This window comes from Cetorhinus maximus, chromosome 11 (genome assembly GCF_964194155.1).
Source record: "Cetorhinus maximus chromosome 11, sCetMax3.hap1.1, whole genome shotgun sequence".
NCBI lineage: Eukaryota > Metazoa > Chordata > Chondrichthyes > Lamniformes > Cetorhinidae > Cetorhinus > Cetorhinus maximus.
Window position 1 is genome coordinate 13,414,534 of NC_135889.1, and position 15,425 is coordinate 13,429,958.

The 15,425-nt window shown below is 47.0% G+C and overlaps 1 protein-coding gene across 2 annotated transcripts in view; it reads left to right on the plus strand.

Annotated features, from left to right (window-relative positions):
• Positions 1–15,425, plus strand: part of LOC144686402 (neuropilin-2-like) — a 104,735-nt gene that overhangs the window by 67,895 nt on the left and 21,415 nt on the right. For both annotated transcript variants that reach the window (XM_078551552.1, XM_078551553.1), the window contains exons 11-12: positions 4,867–4,983; positions 14,476–14,637. In XM_078551552.1, coding sequence (XP_078407678.1) covers positions 4,867–4,983; positions 14,476–14,637 — 279 coding nt within the window. The remainder of the gene's footprint in view (positions 1–4,866; positions 4,984–14,475; positions 14,638–15,425) is intronic.

The window sequence follows — 15,425 nt, forward strand, 5'->3', positions numbered from 1 at the left end:
CCTTGCAATAAATGCTTAAAATGTTTAATGATCCTGAACAAATAACCCAGATGTGGAGTTTATTTCTTGATAAATTTTAGAGACTTCTCAAAGGGATTGTGTGAAATCAATCTCTTGATAGTTTGAAATATGGCAGGGATGGATTCAGGGAGCAAGAGTGTGTCTTGGACTCTGTAATTTGTGTTTGCAGTTCAACTAACCCCCTTATGAATTGGTAATTGCCATTTTTTTTCTTAAACTAAAGGCAGTTTGTGCCTGGGGCTGTTCGCCAGATGTTTGGGTGTGGGGAAGTACTTACTGAAACCACATCTCATATATTCGGCCTCTAAGTTGCCGGTGCAGGAAGTTGTCAAGCGAAAGGATCTGTTCTTAATCAGCCACGGAGGGGTAGAGTTAGTTACTCCACAAACAAGCTCTCTCTGCCATTCCCCCGCAGCCCCCCCCCCCACCACCCAACCACCACTGCCCCCAACTCCATCACCCCTCCCCTCCCCCTCAGGCCGGTTTTCCCATTGCGCAGCCTCCAAAGTGACAGAGCAGGCTTCCTTACAAGGACACAGTGCTGGAGGAGCTGAGAGGCCAGCTTATTTATCCCTGCACACGGATGTGAATGCGGCGCCACACGCAATGTGGGGCTGCCTTGTGGCCTCTTACAATTAGCCTTCGGTGTGAATGTCCCAGCCATCTGCTCGTGTGGATTACGGTGCCCAACAGCATCTGAGGCCAATTGGGACGCTCCCAATAATAGATCTTCAGATCTCAGCGTAATTTCCACCGCCCCCAGATTTCACCACTTCCCCGCTTGTTTTTATTTATTTATTGCCCTCTCTCATTAGCTCACATCTGCCTGTCTCCCCATCTCTCCTTCCCACTCCCCTTCCTTCTCCGTCACTCAAGAATCAAGATTCCTCCGATAATCAGGAAAAGACAGGTTTGCAGCCTCTTCCATGTTTAGTGGTAATACTGATCAGGAGGTGGCTATCTGTGTGGTACGGCTATACTAGTTGGATTTTTTACTCTTGTTCTCTCAAATCAAAATTAGACCTAAGCTCCCCTCCACTCTACATAGGTCTATAAGCACTGGAGGAAGTGTAAAAACAGAATTACAGGAACGTAACCAGAACTGAGAGGGGACAACTATCATGAAAGCTGGAAAAGACTGGGGCTTTTTTCTCTAAGAGAAGGCTGACAGATGACTTGGTAGAAGCCTTGAAAGTTATTAAGGTGTTTGATTTTTATTAATGTGGAGAAGCTGGTTCCCCTTGTTAGTATTGGGGGTGGGGTTGAGGGGTGTGTGTGGGGGGGTGGGGTTGGGGGGACAAAAATTAGGGATCATAAATATGCGATAGTGAGTAAAAAGGAATTCTGGAGAAATTACTCAGAGATTGGTTAGAATATGGAATACGCTCCCACATGGAGTTGCTCCTATTGGAGTCTATTACCGACACCACAATTGTGAAGCAACACCTGACACACTCCCTTCCACTGCATTCAACTATCTTGTCTCCTTATCTCTACCTTGTACTGACCAGGGTAACAAGTTACACCGAGGGGCTGGAATTTGTGCAAAACCCTTCGGGTTATATGCCTGACATGGACATTGTCAATATTGTAGTCTAAGAGTCTGACACATATAGAGTTAATGTGGGACTGAGTACAGTACCGTCTGCACAGTGATATAAAGAACACCTGATCCGCGCCTAGTGGTCAGTCTAGTGTTGGACAGAATCGTGTGCACAAGCAAGTATGGAGACAACTCATAGCTTGAACCCTTTTGCTGTATCTCTTTCAGAGTTAAAACAATAAACTAAATTAACACAATAAGGGATAAATCAGGCACAGCCCCTAAGTCAGGTCAGCTGTAAAACCAAGGACAAAGTTTAAAGGAACCTTGCAAACATTAAACCAAAATGTGATTAAAGGGGTCAACAAAACACCCCAGTCCCCGCGGTGCCCACCGGGCACGGAAGGCCTCGATGGTACCAGCAGACACCGCGTGCTCCCTCTCCAGGGACCCCCCGCCGCGAACATAGCCGCGGAAGAGGGACAAACAATCGGGCGGGACTCCACCCTCGATCGCCCGCTGCCTGGACTTGTTAATGGCCAACCTGGCCAAGCCCAGGAGCAGGTTCACGAGGAGGTCCTCCTCCTTCCCGACCCCCTTCTGCACCGGGTGCCTTTTGCTGTATAGATGTACATCGTTCTTGTAGCTAATAAATACATACAGTTAATCTACTTAAGACTACAAAGACTTTATTAGGACCCGCTGTACGGTAGATCTACCCTACAGCAAATATTGAAGTATTGAAATTGTATTGAGGCACCCCTGAGTGGAACATGCTGTATAGAGAAAAGTTGAATTATATTGTACTTTTTAAAAATGTTCAACTTGAACCATTTTGCCCTCAGGCCGTATGCCTGACGTGGAATGTATATTGTAAATATCAAGAGTATTAGAATTGTTTTGAGGAACCTAAGAGTGGAACATGCTGTATGAAGACAAGTTGAATTTTATTGCACTCTCTGTAATTTTGAAGTCAAAATGTTTTGTAATGCACTTCTGTAAATTTTAGGAACAAAGTATATTTTGGGGTGGGGGGGAAAGCTGCAGGAATTTACCTCGTGGTATTTAAAGAAAATTCTGCCTTTACATAATCTTTCAGGACCTCAGGTCGCCCCAACGCAGTTTGCAGACAACAGAGTAATTTTTGAGGTACTCACTGTTGTTGTTTAGTGGAAGCTGTCACCAATTGTCTAGTTGACTTGAGTTACAATGCCCTTTTACACAAAAGATTCAAAATAGAGGCCTGTGGAAGGGAATTTAAGTTAAAGCTGTAAATTCCACCAGAGCTTTTCAGAGCTTCACCAACCAACCAGAAATTGGAAAGTACAAAATTCCTAATGCTACTTAATGTATTTTTTTTAATGAATCTGTCAGTCAGGACAATGACTGTTTACTACTTGATGCTGCCAGCAAGCTTGGTTCAGAAATTGACTGCAGCAGTGGGATGTGGAGCTATGCTTTGGTCAAATGTGGGAACTTAATTTGGTGTCAATAGATTTACAGACTGTTGGACAAAGGATCGTTCTCTCTGTTACTTTTGTGAGTTTCTATTGCAGAAATACATTATTCTTGCACCTTTCACAACTTCAGAACATAGCCAATGAAGTGCTTTTTGAAGTGGCCATGGTTGTAATGTAGACAACTCAGCAGCCAATCTGTGCACAGCAAGGTCCCACAAACTGCAAAGAGATGATGGCCAGATAATCTCTTTCAGTGATGTTGGTTGAGGGATGAATATTGGCCAGGGCAGCAAGGAAGAGCCCTGCCCCTGTTCTGGCTATAGTGATGTAGGATTTTCTACATCTACCCGAGAAGGTTGACATGTGCCTTGGTTTATTGGCTCACCTGAAAGATGGCATCCCTGAAATTGCAGCACTCTCTTGGTACTGCATTGAAGCATCAGCCTGGATAATGTGGTCTTTCAATCAGCTCGCACTTTGTATTTTCCATCCCATTACTTTATTAGGAGGTGTAATGTGTGTTACTGAACCCAGATCAATTGGATCAGGTATTCTGGGAAACTGGCAGGAGATTGCTTTTAGCAGTGATTTAATGCAAAGCTTCTGAGGAATTTTAAAAAGCTATTGTGATCAAGAAAAGATTTGTTGCAGACAATTTTTGAAACTGTGCCAAGTTGGACCAGGAAAGAAAGGGATTCATTCATTTTTATAATAACTGTGTTCCAATATGCAACAGTAAACATTATCCAGAATACTAACTGGTCTTTTAATTCTCTCTTCCCTTCATGTCTTGAAGTTGAGACACAGGCCAGACATCATTTTTTAAAGTATATACTTAGATGCTTTACAGGGCACATTGTGTTCTAAATTGGTCACAGATTTTGGGGGTGGATGCGGTGTGGTGTGTGTGTGTGTGTGGAATAATTGTCTCTTAATAACATTTACATTTATGAAGGTCTATTTTCATAACTTGTGAATTTGTATGGAGCAGATTTGCACGAATCTTGCTCAGTTGCAAAGTGAAGGCAATTTGTCAATCTGTCGGGGAGTAGTTTATAATGTCATTAATTATAAGATCCAGGCAAGGTTTATATAAAATGCATTTGTGGAAAGGTTAATCAAAATGAGAAATCCTGCTCTGAGTTGGCAGGCAGTGATGCATTGAGGTACATGTTCCTCCAATGATGTAACCTACTCCAGTCCTACAACCCTCCAAGATCTCTGGCTCCTATAATTCTGGCTTCTTGCGCATCTCCCACCTCCTTCGCCCCACCACTGGTAGTCATGTCTTCAACTGCCTAGGCCCCAAGCTCCAGATTTCCCTTCCTAAACTTCTCTTTTCTACGTCTCTTTCCTCCTTTAAGGAGTTCTTTAAAAGTTGCCTCTTTGACCAAGCTTGTGGCCACCTGTCTCTAACATCTCCTAATGTGGTTTGGTGCCAAATTTAGTCTGATAATACGTCCTGTGAACTGACTTGGAATGCACTGCTACATTAAAGGTGCTATATAAATGCAAGTTCGTATGGATTTGCAGACTGGTTTAGTTCCTCCCTTCCTACAACTCACCTCACCTCATATCCAGCTGATCCAGTCTGCAGCAAAAGTAGTTCACTGTTTGCGAATTGCTTTGAGATGAATTGAAGACATGAATGAACCTCTATATAACTGCAATCCCTAACCCTCCCCGGCACTTTGTCCATGATAGCAGATCTTTTTAACCTTCTGCATTCCATTGCATGTCCTCAGTACAAGGTGTCTCACCAGGTTTTATACACATTGAAGTGATGTAATGTCAAATTGCCAACAGCTATGTAAACTCACTAGAACTGCTTTATGCTTCCAGCAACCACCACGTCTGCTGCAACTGTTGTATCCACACAGTGGATTGGAGAGAATGCCACAGAGGCCCCATGTGTCAATGAGGACGATCCTTCCTGCATGGCCAGCCCACATACTCTTGGTAAGTTCTGTGGCATTGCAGCAATAAACTGATTGCTGTTTTTCATTTCTTACAAATCTATTGATTTTCAACTATTCTCGGAAGATGCCAGTAACAAAAAAAACGAAAGAAATTCTCTTGTAGTTAAATTAATTATTCTTGTTCTTGCTGCAGCTGACAAAAATAGATTTTTGTTAAACACCAACACAGGGGAACAGTGGACCAATAATCCAGGGAAACACTGGTCAATAACCCAGAGAAAAAATGCCAATAGCCCAGGGAAACACTGGCCAATAATCCAGAGAAACACTGGCCAATAATCTTGGGAAACACTGGGCCAGTAATCCAGGAAAAGACTGGCCAATAATCCAGAGAAACACTGGGCCAATAGTCTGGAGAAACACTGGACAATAATCCAGGGAAATGGTGGCCAATAATCCAGAGAAACACTGGACCAATAGTCCAGAGAAACACTGGCCAATAAACCAGAAAAACACTGGCCAATAGTCCAGAGAAACACTGGCCAATAATCCAAGGAAATACGGATCAATAGTCCAGAGAAACACTGGCCAATAATCTAGGGAAACACTGAGCCAGTAATCCAGGGAAACATTGGCTAATAATCCAGAGAAACACTGGCCAATAATCCAGGGAAATATTAGCCAATAATTTGGGGAAACACTGGCCAATAGTCCAGAGAAACACTGGCCAATAACCCAGAGAAACAGTGGCCAATAGTCCAGAGAAACACTGGCCAATAATCCAGAGAAACAGTGGCCAATAATCTAGGGAAACACTGGGCCAGTAATCCAGGGAAACACTGGCCAATAATCCAAGGAAACACTGGCCAATATTCAGGAAAACTGGCCAATAATCCAGAGAAACAGTGGCCAGTAATCCAGAGAAACAGCGACCAATAATCCAGGGAAACACTGGCCAATAATCCAGAGAAACACTGGCCATTAATCCAGAGAAACAGTGGCCATTAATCCAGAGAAACAGTGGCCAGTAATCCAGAGAAACACTGGGAGGAATCATCCCAGATTTACACAAAATGTAGTAGCGGGCATGTAAAACTACGGTTTACCCGCCAGCCGTGAATATGGGCTTTCATGCCGTACCGTCCCAAACCCGTGCATTATTTATGCTTTCCCGGGAACCACGCCGTTTCCTTGGCGGGCAGGTTCTCGTTCGTCCGCCACGCCATCACCTCGCCACTTCATCATGCCGGGCGCCATATTTAAAGTCCAGCCACGTGGACACAGCTCAGTGATTCCAGACCACGACTGCTGCAGGGAAGATGTCCATGAAAGGCATAAAGACTACAGCCCCCAGGTTTAGTGACACGTCACTGGAACGCCTTTTGGATGCTGTGGAGGCCCGCTGCAATGTCCTCTGCTGCCGTTCTGGCCACAGGATGGGCAGCGGCATGACCAACCAGGCTTGGGAGGCAGTGGCAGCGGTGGTCAGTGACAATGCCCTTCAAAAGAGGACATGCTCACCAACTCATCACACATCCACAGAGCCCACACTCGCTGCCAGTTCAAGAGACATAACCATTCACTCTCTCACACACACCTTCATTGTCCTCATCCCATCCATGGGACCACTCACCACCCTCACATGCCAGGCACACTTATCATCTTGTCCGGCAGGCATTCTGCTTACACTGTCTATTCATGCAGGACAAACTGGCACTCAACAACAGGGAGAGGTCACAGGCCAGTGGAGGAATGCCTGAAATCAAGGTCCTCATGGACTTTGAAAACAGAGCCATCCAACTGGTCGGCGATGATCTGGACCATTCCTGTGCTGACGGTGAGGTTGGCGGTGCTCTACTAAGTGAGGATCCAGCAGCGCAACCTCCATCAGATAACCATGCTGTGAGTGATATGTCCTGCTTCACAGGCCACTGCCATGCACTAATTATCTCTTTGCTTCTGCAGGCATATCTGGGAAACAGCCAACAGAGTCCACAACCCAGAGCCTCCAATCAAGCCCCGTAGAAACCTCTGAAGAGGAATCTGAAGGCACCCTCCTTGAAGTCCCATCACAGCGCTCACCCACACCCTCCACCAGCGCAGAGACACACACCTCAGTGGGAACTAGCCTTAGAATAGCTTCGGGATCACAATCTGGTGAGCACATTGTGCTGACTGATCCACAGCAGGTGGCGGCAGGGACTTCCCAGGTCCCTGGCACTCGGAGGACTGCCAGAGGTCAGAAATTTGCTGAGTCCGAGTCAAATGATGAGCCTCTGGACTCGGTCATGTCACAGCTGCTGGAGCTGCAAAGACAAACTCGGGAACATCTGGAAGGGATGTCCGCTGCACTCCTTAGATTGCAAGGCACGATGGAGGAGTCTGTCCGCCTTCAGGCTGAGGTGATAGCGCCGGCATACCAGCGCACCGAGATCAACACTGGTAGGATGGCGGCTGCCATGGAGACCTTGGTCCAGGACATCGCTCCTGCACTGCTGCATGGGCTGAACTCCATCACTGATGCCATAGTTGACCTCCAACAGTGTGTACGTGAGAGAGGTGCCAGCCAGCTCGATCTCACTCCAGCATCCCCTTCTCCTCAAGGAGTCAGCCTGGGGCCCTCGGGCACCCATAGGGAGGAGGATCAGCAGGTGCACACCCCGGGGCCATCCATCCAGGTGACTCCAAGAGTGTCTGGACCATCCAAATCCCCACTTCTTGTGACCTCAGCTGCTCCAGCTCCACAGGCCGAGGAGGGTGTCACTGCCACACAGCAGGACCCCGAAAGCAGGCTGGGGCCCTCCAAGTCCCAACCCTTCAGAGGACGCCTGCCAAGGTCACACCGAGACAGGGTGTAGCAGTCAGCAGGCTGCTTCCACCTCCGCTGTGGATATCCGGGGAGCACCAAGACGTAGCACCAGGGTTAGGGAGGTTAAGAAGATGTAGTTGCACAGCCTGGGCGCGGGTGTAAATTACTTGTACATAATGTTCACTGTTGTCAATAAACTCCCAACAATGTCTCCCTGCCTATGGCTCCTTGTTCTAATGAGCAGTGTTCGTGTCACTCAGATGTGAAACCTTTCTGCACAAGATAAAGGCAGGTGTCTCAGTCCAGGGTCTCTTCCCTGTTCTCTGTGCAGCCTTCAGACCAAAGTGATGGTCTGGCCTCACACTCCCTGGACACATCAGTGAAGCCTGCACCTCGACGGTGCTGGTCATTGCTGCCAGAATGTCGTGGACAGGCATCAGAGTTCCATCATTCTCTCTCTGTGCTCTCAGCAACTTTAAGGAAGGGCTGGCCCCCATCTCTTCAGCATCTGTGACCACTGACGCTGTGCTCCTTAAGGGCTCAGGTGCTGAAGGCGAACAAAGGATCAGATGCTTCTAAAGTTTCATGGCTGCGTCACTATGATATGACCCTGATCACAGAGCACAAGCGAGCTGCCCTCGGCCAGACATTCACAGAGGCTATATGAAGATCTATGGAGTGTCCTCACTGCATGTCATCGTCATCCTCCACAAATCTAGCAGCTGTGAGGGCTTCCTGAGTGCGCCTGCTTTGTCTAGCCAGTGTGAGGGCCTCATCCCTTTCATCGCCGCCTTCGAGGACCTGCTCAGCCTCATCCCCGTCGGCATCCCCCTCATCTGAGGAGACCTCCAGCTCCTCCATCTCTTCCTCAGCCAGCTTCTCTCCCCATTGGAGCACCAGGTTGTAAAGGGCGCAGCAGGCGATGACGATGCGTGACACCCTCTGCGGCCTGTATTGCAGGGCTCCACCAGACTGGTCCAGGTACCGGAACCGCATCTTCAGCATCCCGATGGTCTGTTCCACCAAGTTGTGAGCTGCAGCATGAGCCTCATTACACCGTCGCTCTGCTGCAGTCTGAGGCCGCCGCACGGGTGTCATCAGCCACATCCTCTGCGGGTAGCCCTTGTTCTCGAGGAGCCACCTCTGTAGCTTCTGTGGATCCTGGAAGACTTCAGGGATCTGTGACCGACTGAGGATGTAGGAGTTGTGCACACTCCTTGGAAACCATGAACAGACCTGCAGGATGCGTTTCTGGTGGTCACATATCAGCTGCACATTCAGCGAATGGAATCCCTTGCGGTTGACATAGTTGACTGCGTGTTGTGATGGAGATCTGAGTACCACATGAGTGCAGTCACTGACACCCTGTACCTGTGGGAAACCCGAGATCTGGATAAATCGCTTTTGCATCCTGGCTGTCCTGGTCCTGGGCAAAATGCACAAAGTTGTGTGCCCTCGTGAAGATGGCATCCGTGACCTCATGGGTGCATTTGTGGGTGGAGGCTTGTGATATCCCACAGAGGTCATCTGTGGAGCCCTGAAAGGATCCACTGCCATAGAAATTGAGTGCCGCTATCACTTTCACGGCCACTGGCAGCGGATGCCCTGTATGCCCCTGTGGCACTAAATCCCGCAGCAGGTGGCAGATGTGACCAACCAGAGAAACACTGAGTTAAAAATCCAGAGAAAAACTGGCTAATAATCCAGAGAAACACTGGCCAATAATCCTGATAAACGTTGGCCAATAATCCAGAAAAACATTGGCTAATAATCCAGAGAAACACTGGCCAATAATCCAGAGAAACATTGGCCAAAAGTCCAGAGAAACATTGGCCAATAAGCCAAGCAAGCCAGAGAAATTCTGACCCAATAGCCGAGCAAACCCAGGGAGTCACTGGCCCAGTAATCCAGCAAATCCAGAAAAATACTGGTTCAATAATATTGTCATTCTTAAAAAAAAGTAGGTTAAAAATCTAGAGAAGTTCTCACCAATAATTTCAGCAATGGAGAGAAACATGTAACTCCACTCACTCCAGATGAATGCTGAGAGAATCCAAACACAACATTTACTTTTACATCCTGAATACCTCGAGTGCTCTCATGCCAAGTGCTAGTGTTGCGGTCTACATTTTCTTGCACTGGCGCCTAGACCTCAGCTGATGGCCTTTGGCTAGCTAAACGGAACTGCCAGTTTTAATCAAATAAATAAAAACGAGGCTGTTGTGAATTCTGACCAATAAACAAATAAATCTCGATAGCTAGTTGCCACATCCAAAATCACAGCTTTGGAGTTCTTCAAAACTGAACATGAAGTAAAACAGCACTTGTAAGTAATGAGACTTATAAAGCTTGTGGAATGAAATAAATGACTGACAGTATCGTCAACCATGTGCTGCATATTTAGTTTGCATTCTCCTGAGAAATTCTGAAGTCCACAATTATAAACAAACTTACCCAGAGTGTGAGAGAGACATGAGTGACTCCATTATCCTATTCTTAAATAGTCCAATTTTCCAGGGGTTGATGGCATCTCTCCCATCCCCCAATGACCACCACCTCCACCCCACCCCCCACCTCCCCAACAACTTCATCTCTGAAACAGGAAGGTTGTAGGCTGCAGGGGGCTTTTTTAACCTTTCCAACCCCTCCCCGTGATGAGCGGGATCGGTCGGGCCAGGGGACAAGAGATAAATTTGACCGTGGTCGAGATGTTTCTGTAGATTGTGGCAGGTTTGCTCCGAGATGCAGTGAGATGCACCCCTGCTCCTCCCGGTCCCCATGCAGTGCTGGAAATGTGATGCCCGGCAATAATCAGACCTTCCACGACCAGCCTTCCTGCCTCCTCACTATCGGGGACCCCAAGCCGCCGCAAGTGACCTCCTTCTGGTTTAATCATAATGGGTTTTGTGCCAGCCAGCCCTGGAGAGGCGAGTCAGTAATTATAATATTTAAATGAGGTTCTGTACCTCAGATTTTGACAGTCCAGTAGGTAAGGGCTTTTCCAGCACTGCTTGTGGGCCAGGAGGAGAAGGAGTGCTTCTGATCCCTGCCCTGTCCTCCACTCTGCAATCCCCCAGCAAATCTTCTTCCATGACCTTAAGACCTCCCTCCCTCCCTCCTTCCCTCTCCCCGGTGATTTTCAGCACCCCCATGATCTTCACACCCCCTCAACTCCATAATCTTCAGAGCCCACTGTGATCTTCATTCACCCACATGGTTTTCAGTCCCACTATGAACTGCAGACACCCAATGCAAAATTCACAATCTTTGCAATTGATATACAACCCCTGTGATCCTCAGACAACCCCAATGATTTTCAGAGCCTCCACCTCCATGATTCTTCAGATTCCTCTCCATGTCCTCTCATTCCCACCCAGTATTGTAAAATGCTCCCTCCCCCCCTGAATTGATCTACAGACACCCCCTGTGATATCTAGCCTCTCTCCCCTCAATCCCTCACTTCTCACTGCTGTACTCCAAGCGCCCATCCCCCTCCTCACAACCACCCCACTGCCAACCCCAATCCCCCGCCGCCTCCCCACTATTGAACCCATTCTCAAGGTTCCCTGGCTCAATCTTCTTCTTCGCGATTTCCCATCTGGCCATCTGCAGAAAAAAATGTCAACCAGGTCCTGCTATTAAATTTGTTAACATCTCCGGGATGTCGTCACTCAAACACATACCCCTGATCCCTTCCCCCTCCTGTAAATATCAGCGCCAGAGTCTAATGCCTGTACAAATGGTGTGACGGCAGTCAGCATGAATTGCTCTGCCCTCGGCGATGGAGAGCAGGAAGGAGCTGAAATGTTAGGGAGCAGGCTGGGGTGAGTTTGTTCAATTGAAAAAAAAAGTACCAAAACTGGGTGTATGGTATTGCACATTTTTCCTGCACATCTTCATCAGGAGCAAGACTTGGTGGGAATATTTATCTCTCTCGGCTAACCCTCATTGATTATCAGAACCAGAGCAGTCCTCAGCTGGTGTGAAGAGACGATCTGTTGCCTTGAGTCCTTTGAGGTATTTTATTTTCCTCTGTGCTAACTCTCAGCACGTCCTCAGCTTGTTGCAGGCTAAATGAAGGCCCTCCCCAGCTCGAGATCACTCAGGTTCAGCATCTCTTACCTCCCTATTTACCTTTCCTGTCCCTGTTTCCATGGTGATAGCAGGAGGCACTAAGCTTTGCCATGGTTTCTCTTTCTGTCTCTCTCTCTCTCTCTCTCTCACAATCCATGAGTATTACTTCTCACATTCTATTTCACACCTTTCTTGTCTCTCCCCCCACCCCCCCACCCCACCCACTGCAACCTTGCACCCTTTCACCTGCTGATTTTTGTTTTTTTCCCTCTCTCTCTTTAACCCCCTCTCATACAAATGACTAGAAAGTATTTTAATGACTTATAGCCAACGCAAACATGAGCCCTGCTTATTTTAATCGGACTTGTATGTAAGATTAAATTAATAATTGTTTGATCACTTTTTGCATATTTAAGTCAAACCTTAAAGACTTAAGCAAACAGAAGAAGGCATTTTACACACTATAGCTATTAAGAACAGCATGGATTGAAATAAATTCCACCTGACCTCTTTTAAAGAGGAAGCTTCAACCACTAAGGGATTACATTCCCTTTTCAAAGTGGTTACAAATCCTGGTATTTGATTAGGGTTCCTGATGGGGAGACTCGCCACTTTAAAGGTTTAATCTTAAGACGTTTTCCAAACAGATGAAACCAGGCAGGGCAGTGGGTTGATTATTTCCATTTTATTTAGGAATTAAATCATAAAACTGCAAGAAGCTAATTGATGAGGAAGAGAATGTTATTATCAATTGTTGCCTTGTGCTTAGAGACCTGCTTGCAAGTTCGCTAATTGTAAGGGTGCTATTTTCATATTCTTGGGCATTACGATCCAGTTCTGAGAGAACAGGAGTGCCCTCAGGACAGAGCCAATGCGAATTTGGCACTCTCACCCTGAAGAAACCATGGAGCTGACAGGTGTGAAAATGTTTTCTTTCCTGAGATTGGGCTAAGGTGCATTGTTGGAGTGGAGTAGAGGGAGCTTTCACTCTCTAGTTGGCTGCTTTATACCTGGCCTGGGAGTTCTACAAATAGGCACAGGGGGGTCCAATTTTTCGCTACCGAGGCAGGTGGCTCGAGTCGGGAAATTTCCTGCCTTGGCAGACTCACCTCAGTTTAAAGCGCCCTGTTAGACCGAGTTTTCACTCTGGCGAGTCAGGCCCACCAAACCTGGAAGCTAATCCTAGGGGCAGGCGGATACTGTGGGCTTCTTAGAAGGCCCGACTCGGCTCTCTGGGACTTGGTCTCAGTTGTTTTGGAAGCTCTTGGGTCTCTAGCCCTCACCCCTCACACCTCCTCAACTCCCAGCCGACCCCCATTCCAATCCATACTCCCAACAAGCCCCCAATGCCCCCTCATACCCCCATGCCACCTCCATAGCCACTCACCCAATATCCACCATGGCCAGACCACAGGTAGTTGGAAAAAAAACCTCTAACAATCTAACACAGCTCTCACTCACACATACTTGATAGTGCAAAAAAACCTCATTCATCAAACCCATTCAAAATTTTTGAATGTCCTGAAGTGGTTAATCTCTTATAAAAACAAGCACACATCTATTCAGACCCCAAGTCAAAGACAGATAACCCTTTAATAAATCAAACTATGAGCTTAGAACTCCCTGCTGAGATAATTGTAGCTTTTTAAACTCAGCCAAGCATTCATAATGACATAATAATAACGCTTGTGGAAGTGTCAACCTCTCTTGAAACTGCACGACCAGATGGTACTGTTTTCCCTAACCTACGACAGATGTTCAATCAAAGCAGTCCAGCAGCAGTTTTTTTAAACTCTCATTGACAGTTTCAGCCTATTTTTTTCATGTTTAAGAATGGGTCATTTAAAAAACTTCAGATCCTGACAGTTATACTGACCTCATTCACCCTCCATTAGCGTTCACATCTACTTCATCAATTCATGACACCCATACTGTGGGTGAAGGCCCTTGGACCAGCCAAACTGGAAGGTCTGTTTGAACTCAGCACTCAACACCCTGCAGAGTCCAGGTTTCCCAGCTACGTGAGTCACATACTGCCCCTTCCCCCTTGCTGGCAAAAAATTGGATTTGTCGGAAATGGGGGTGGGACTTCCACATTCAGGCCCCAGCCACCATTTTTAAAAGTCTGCTGATTCTTCTTGACTCCGTTAAAATCCAGCGCCAGATGCACAGATTGAGATAAGTGTTGAAATTACACAGCACTAACCTTACATAGAAGCACATGTAATGTCCATCACGGGAACAGGCCTTCTGGCCTAACTGTTTTATGCTGGCGTTTATGCTCCACATGAGTCTCCTACCATCCTACTTCATCTCACCGTATCAGCATAACCTTCCATTCCTTTCAATCTTGGTGTTTACGTAGCTTCCTGTTAAATATATCTATGCTATTCATCTTCTCTTGTTCTATGTTCTGCTTTGTTCCTCACACTAGGTAGGAAGTGGATGTTAATGTGACAAAGGAAAAACAGTGGGGTGGGCAAACTCTTCTGGTGAGGTCTTTCAATATCCTGGTTACCCTCATCGACGCCTCATTTGTCCGGCCGGGCTGTGAGGGAAGGAATTGTGTTTTTTTAAGATGAGAGGGGCAGGGAGGGAATGGATGAATGAATATGTTTCCTGATCAGAAATTTATTTCTGGCTGCGCAGAAATACACCCCAGCATCGAAGGCTTCAACTGCAGTTTTGGGGAGCCACAAAACAATGAACTCTGTGGATGGACAAATGACCCGTCAGCCACCTCTAAGTGGATGGTCCACTCTGGCAGCTCCAAGTTTGAAGATGTAGGACTGAGCCAGGACCACAATGCAGGTAAGTTAACATTGAATTGAGGCGGCAGCAATCTTCACCCGGAGTTCCACTCTTTCCACTGCATGGGGAGCTTTCCACTGGTTTCCATTTGTTGTTCAGTTTCATGTTCATGCTGGACAACAATTCAGCTGGTGCCCATTGCTCTCTGACCTCACCTGGGTTGACGTTCTTGTGGTGAGTGATGATTGGCTATTACGCTAAGGGGAGTGCTTGTGAAGGCGGGTGGGGGGGGGGGGGGGGGGGGGGGGGGAGGTGTGGGGGGTGGAATCACAATAGCTGAGCTCAATCCTGTTCTTGTCTGACTTTCACTGAAGAACCAGTATCACTGGAAAGAGAACAGGAACCAGAAGTCTGACTGAATTGTCCCCCTCCAAGCCCAGAGGACTCAAGGTCAATTTTAGAGTTTATACCATGTCTCAACCATATTGAATCTAGCGCTGAGACCTGTTTTCAAATCCCTCCATGGCCTTATTCCTTAGTATCTCCGTAACCTCCGAGAATTTTGTGCTCCTCCAATTCTGGACTCTGATGTTTGCTGCCGCCATTGGTGGCCATGTCTACATCTGCCTGGGCTCAAAACCCTGGAATTCCCTTCCTGAACCTCTCTGCCTCTCTAGCTCTCCCTCCTTCTATAAGACACTCCTTGAAACCTACCTCTAAGCAAGCTTTTGGTCAGCTGCCCTAATACGTCCTTCTGTGGCTCAGTGTCAAATATTGTTTGATTATGCGCCTGTGAAGCACCTTGGGATGTTTTACAAAGTAAAAATGTGCTATATAAATGTATGTTG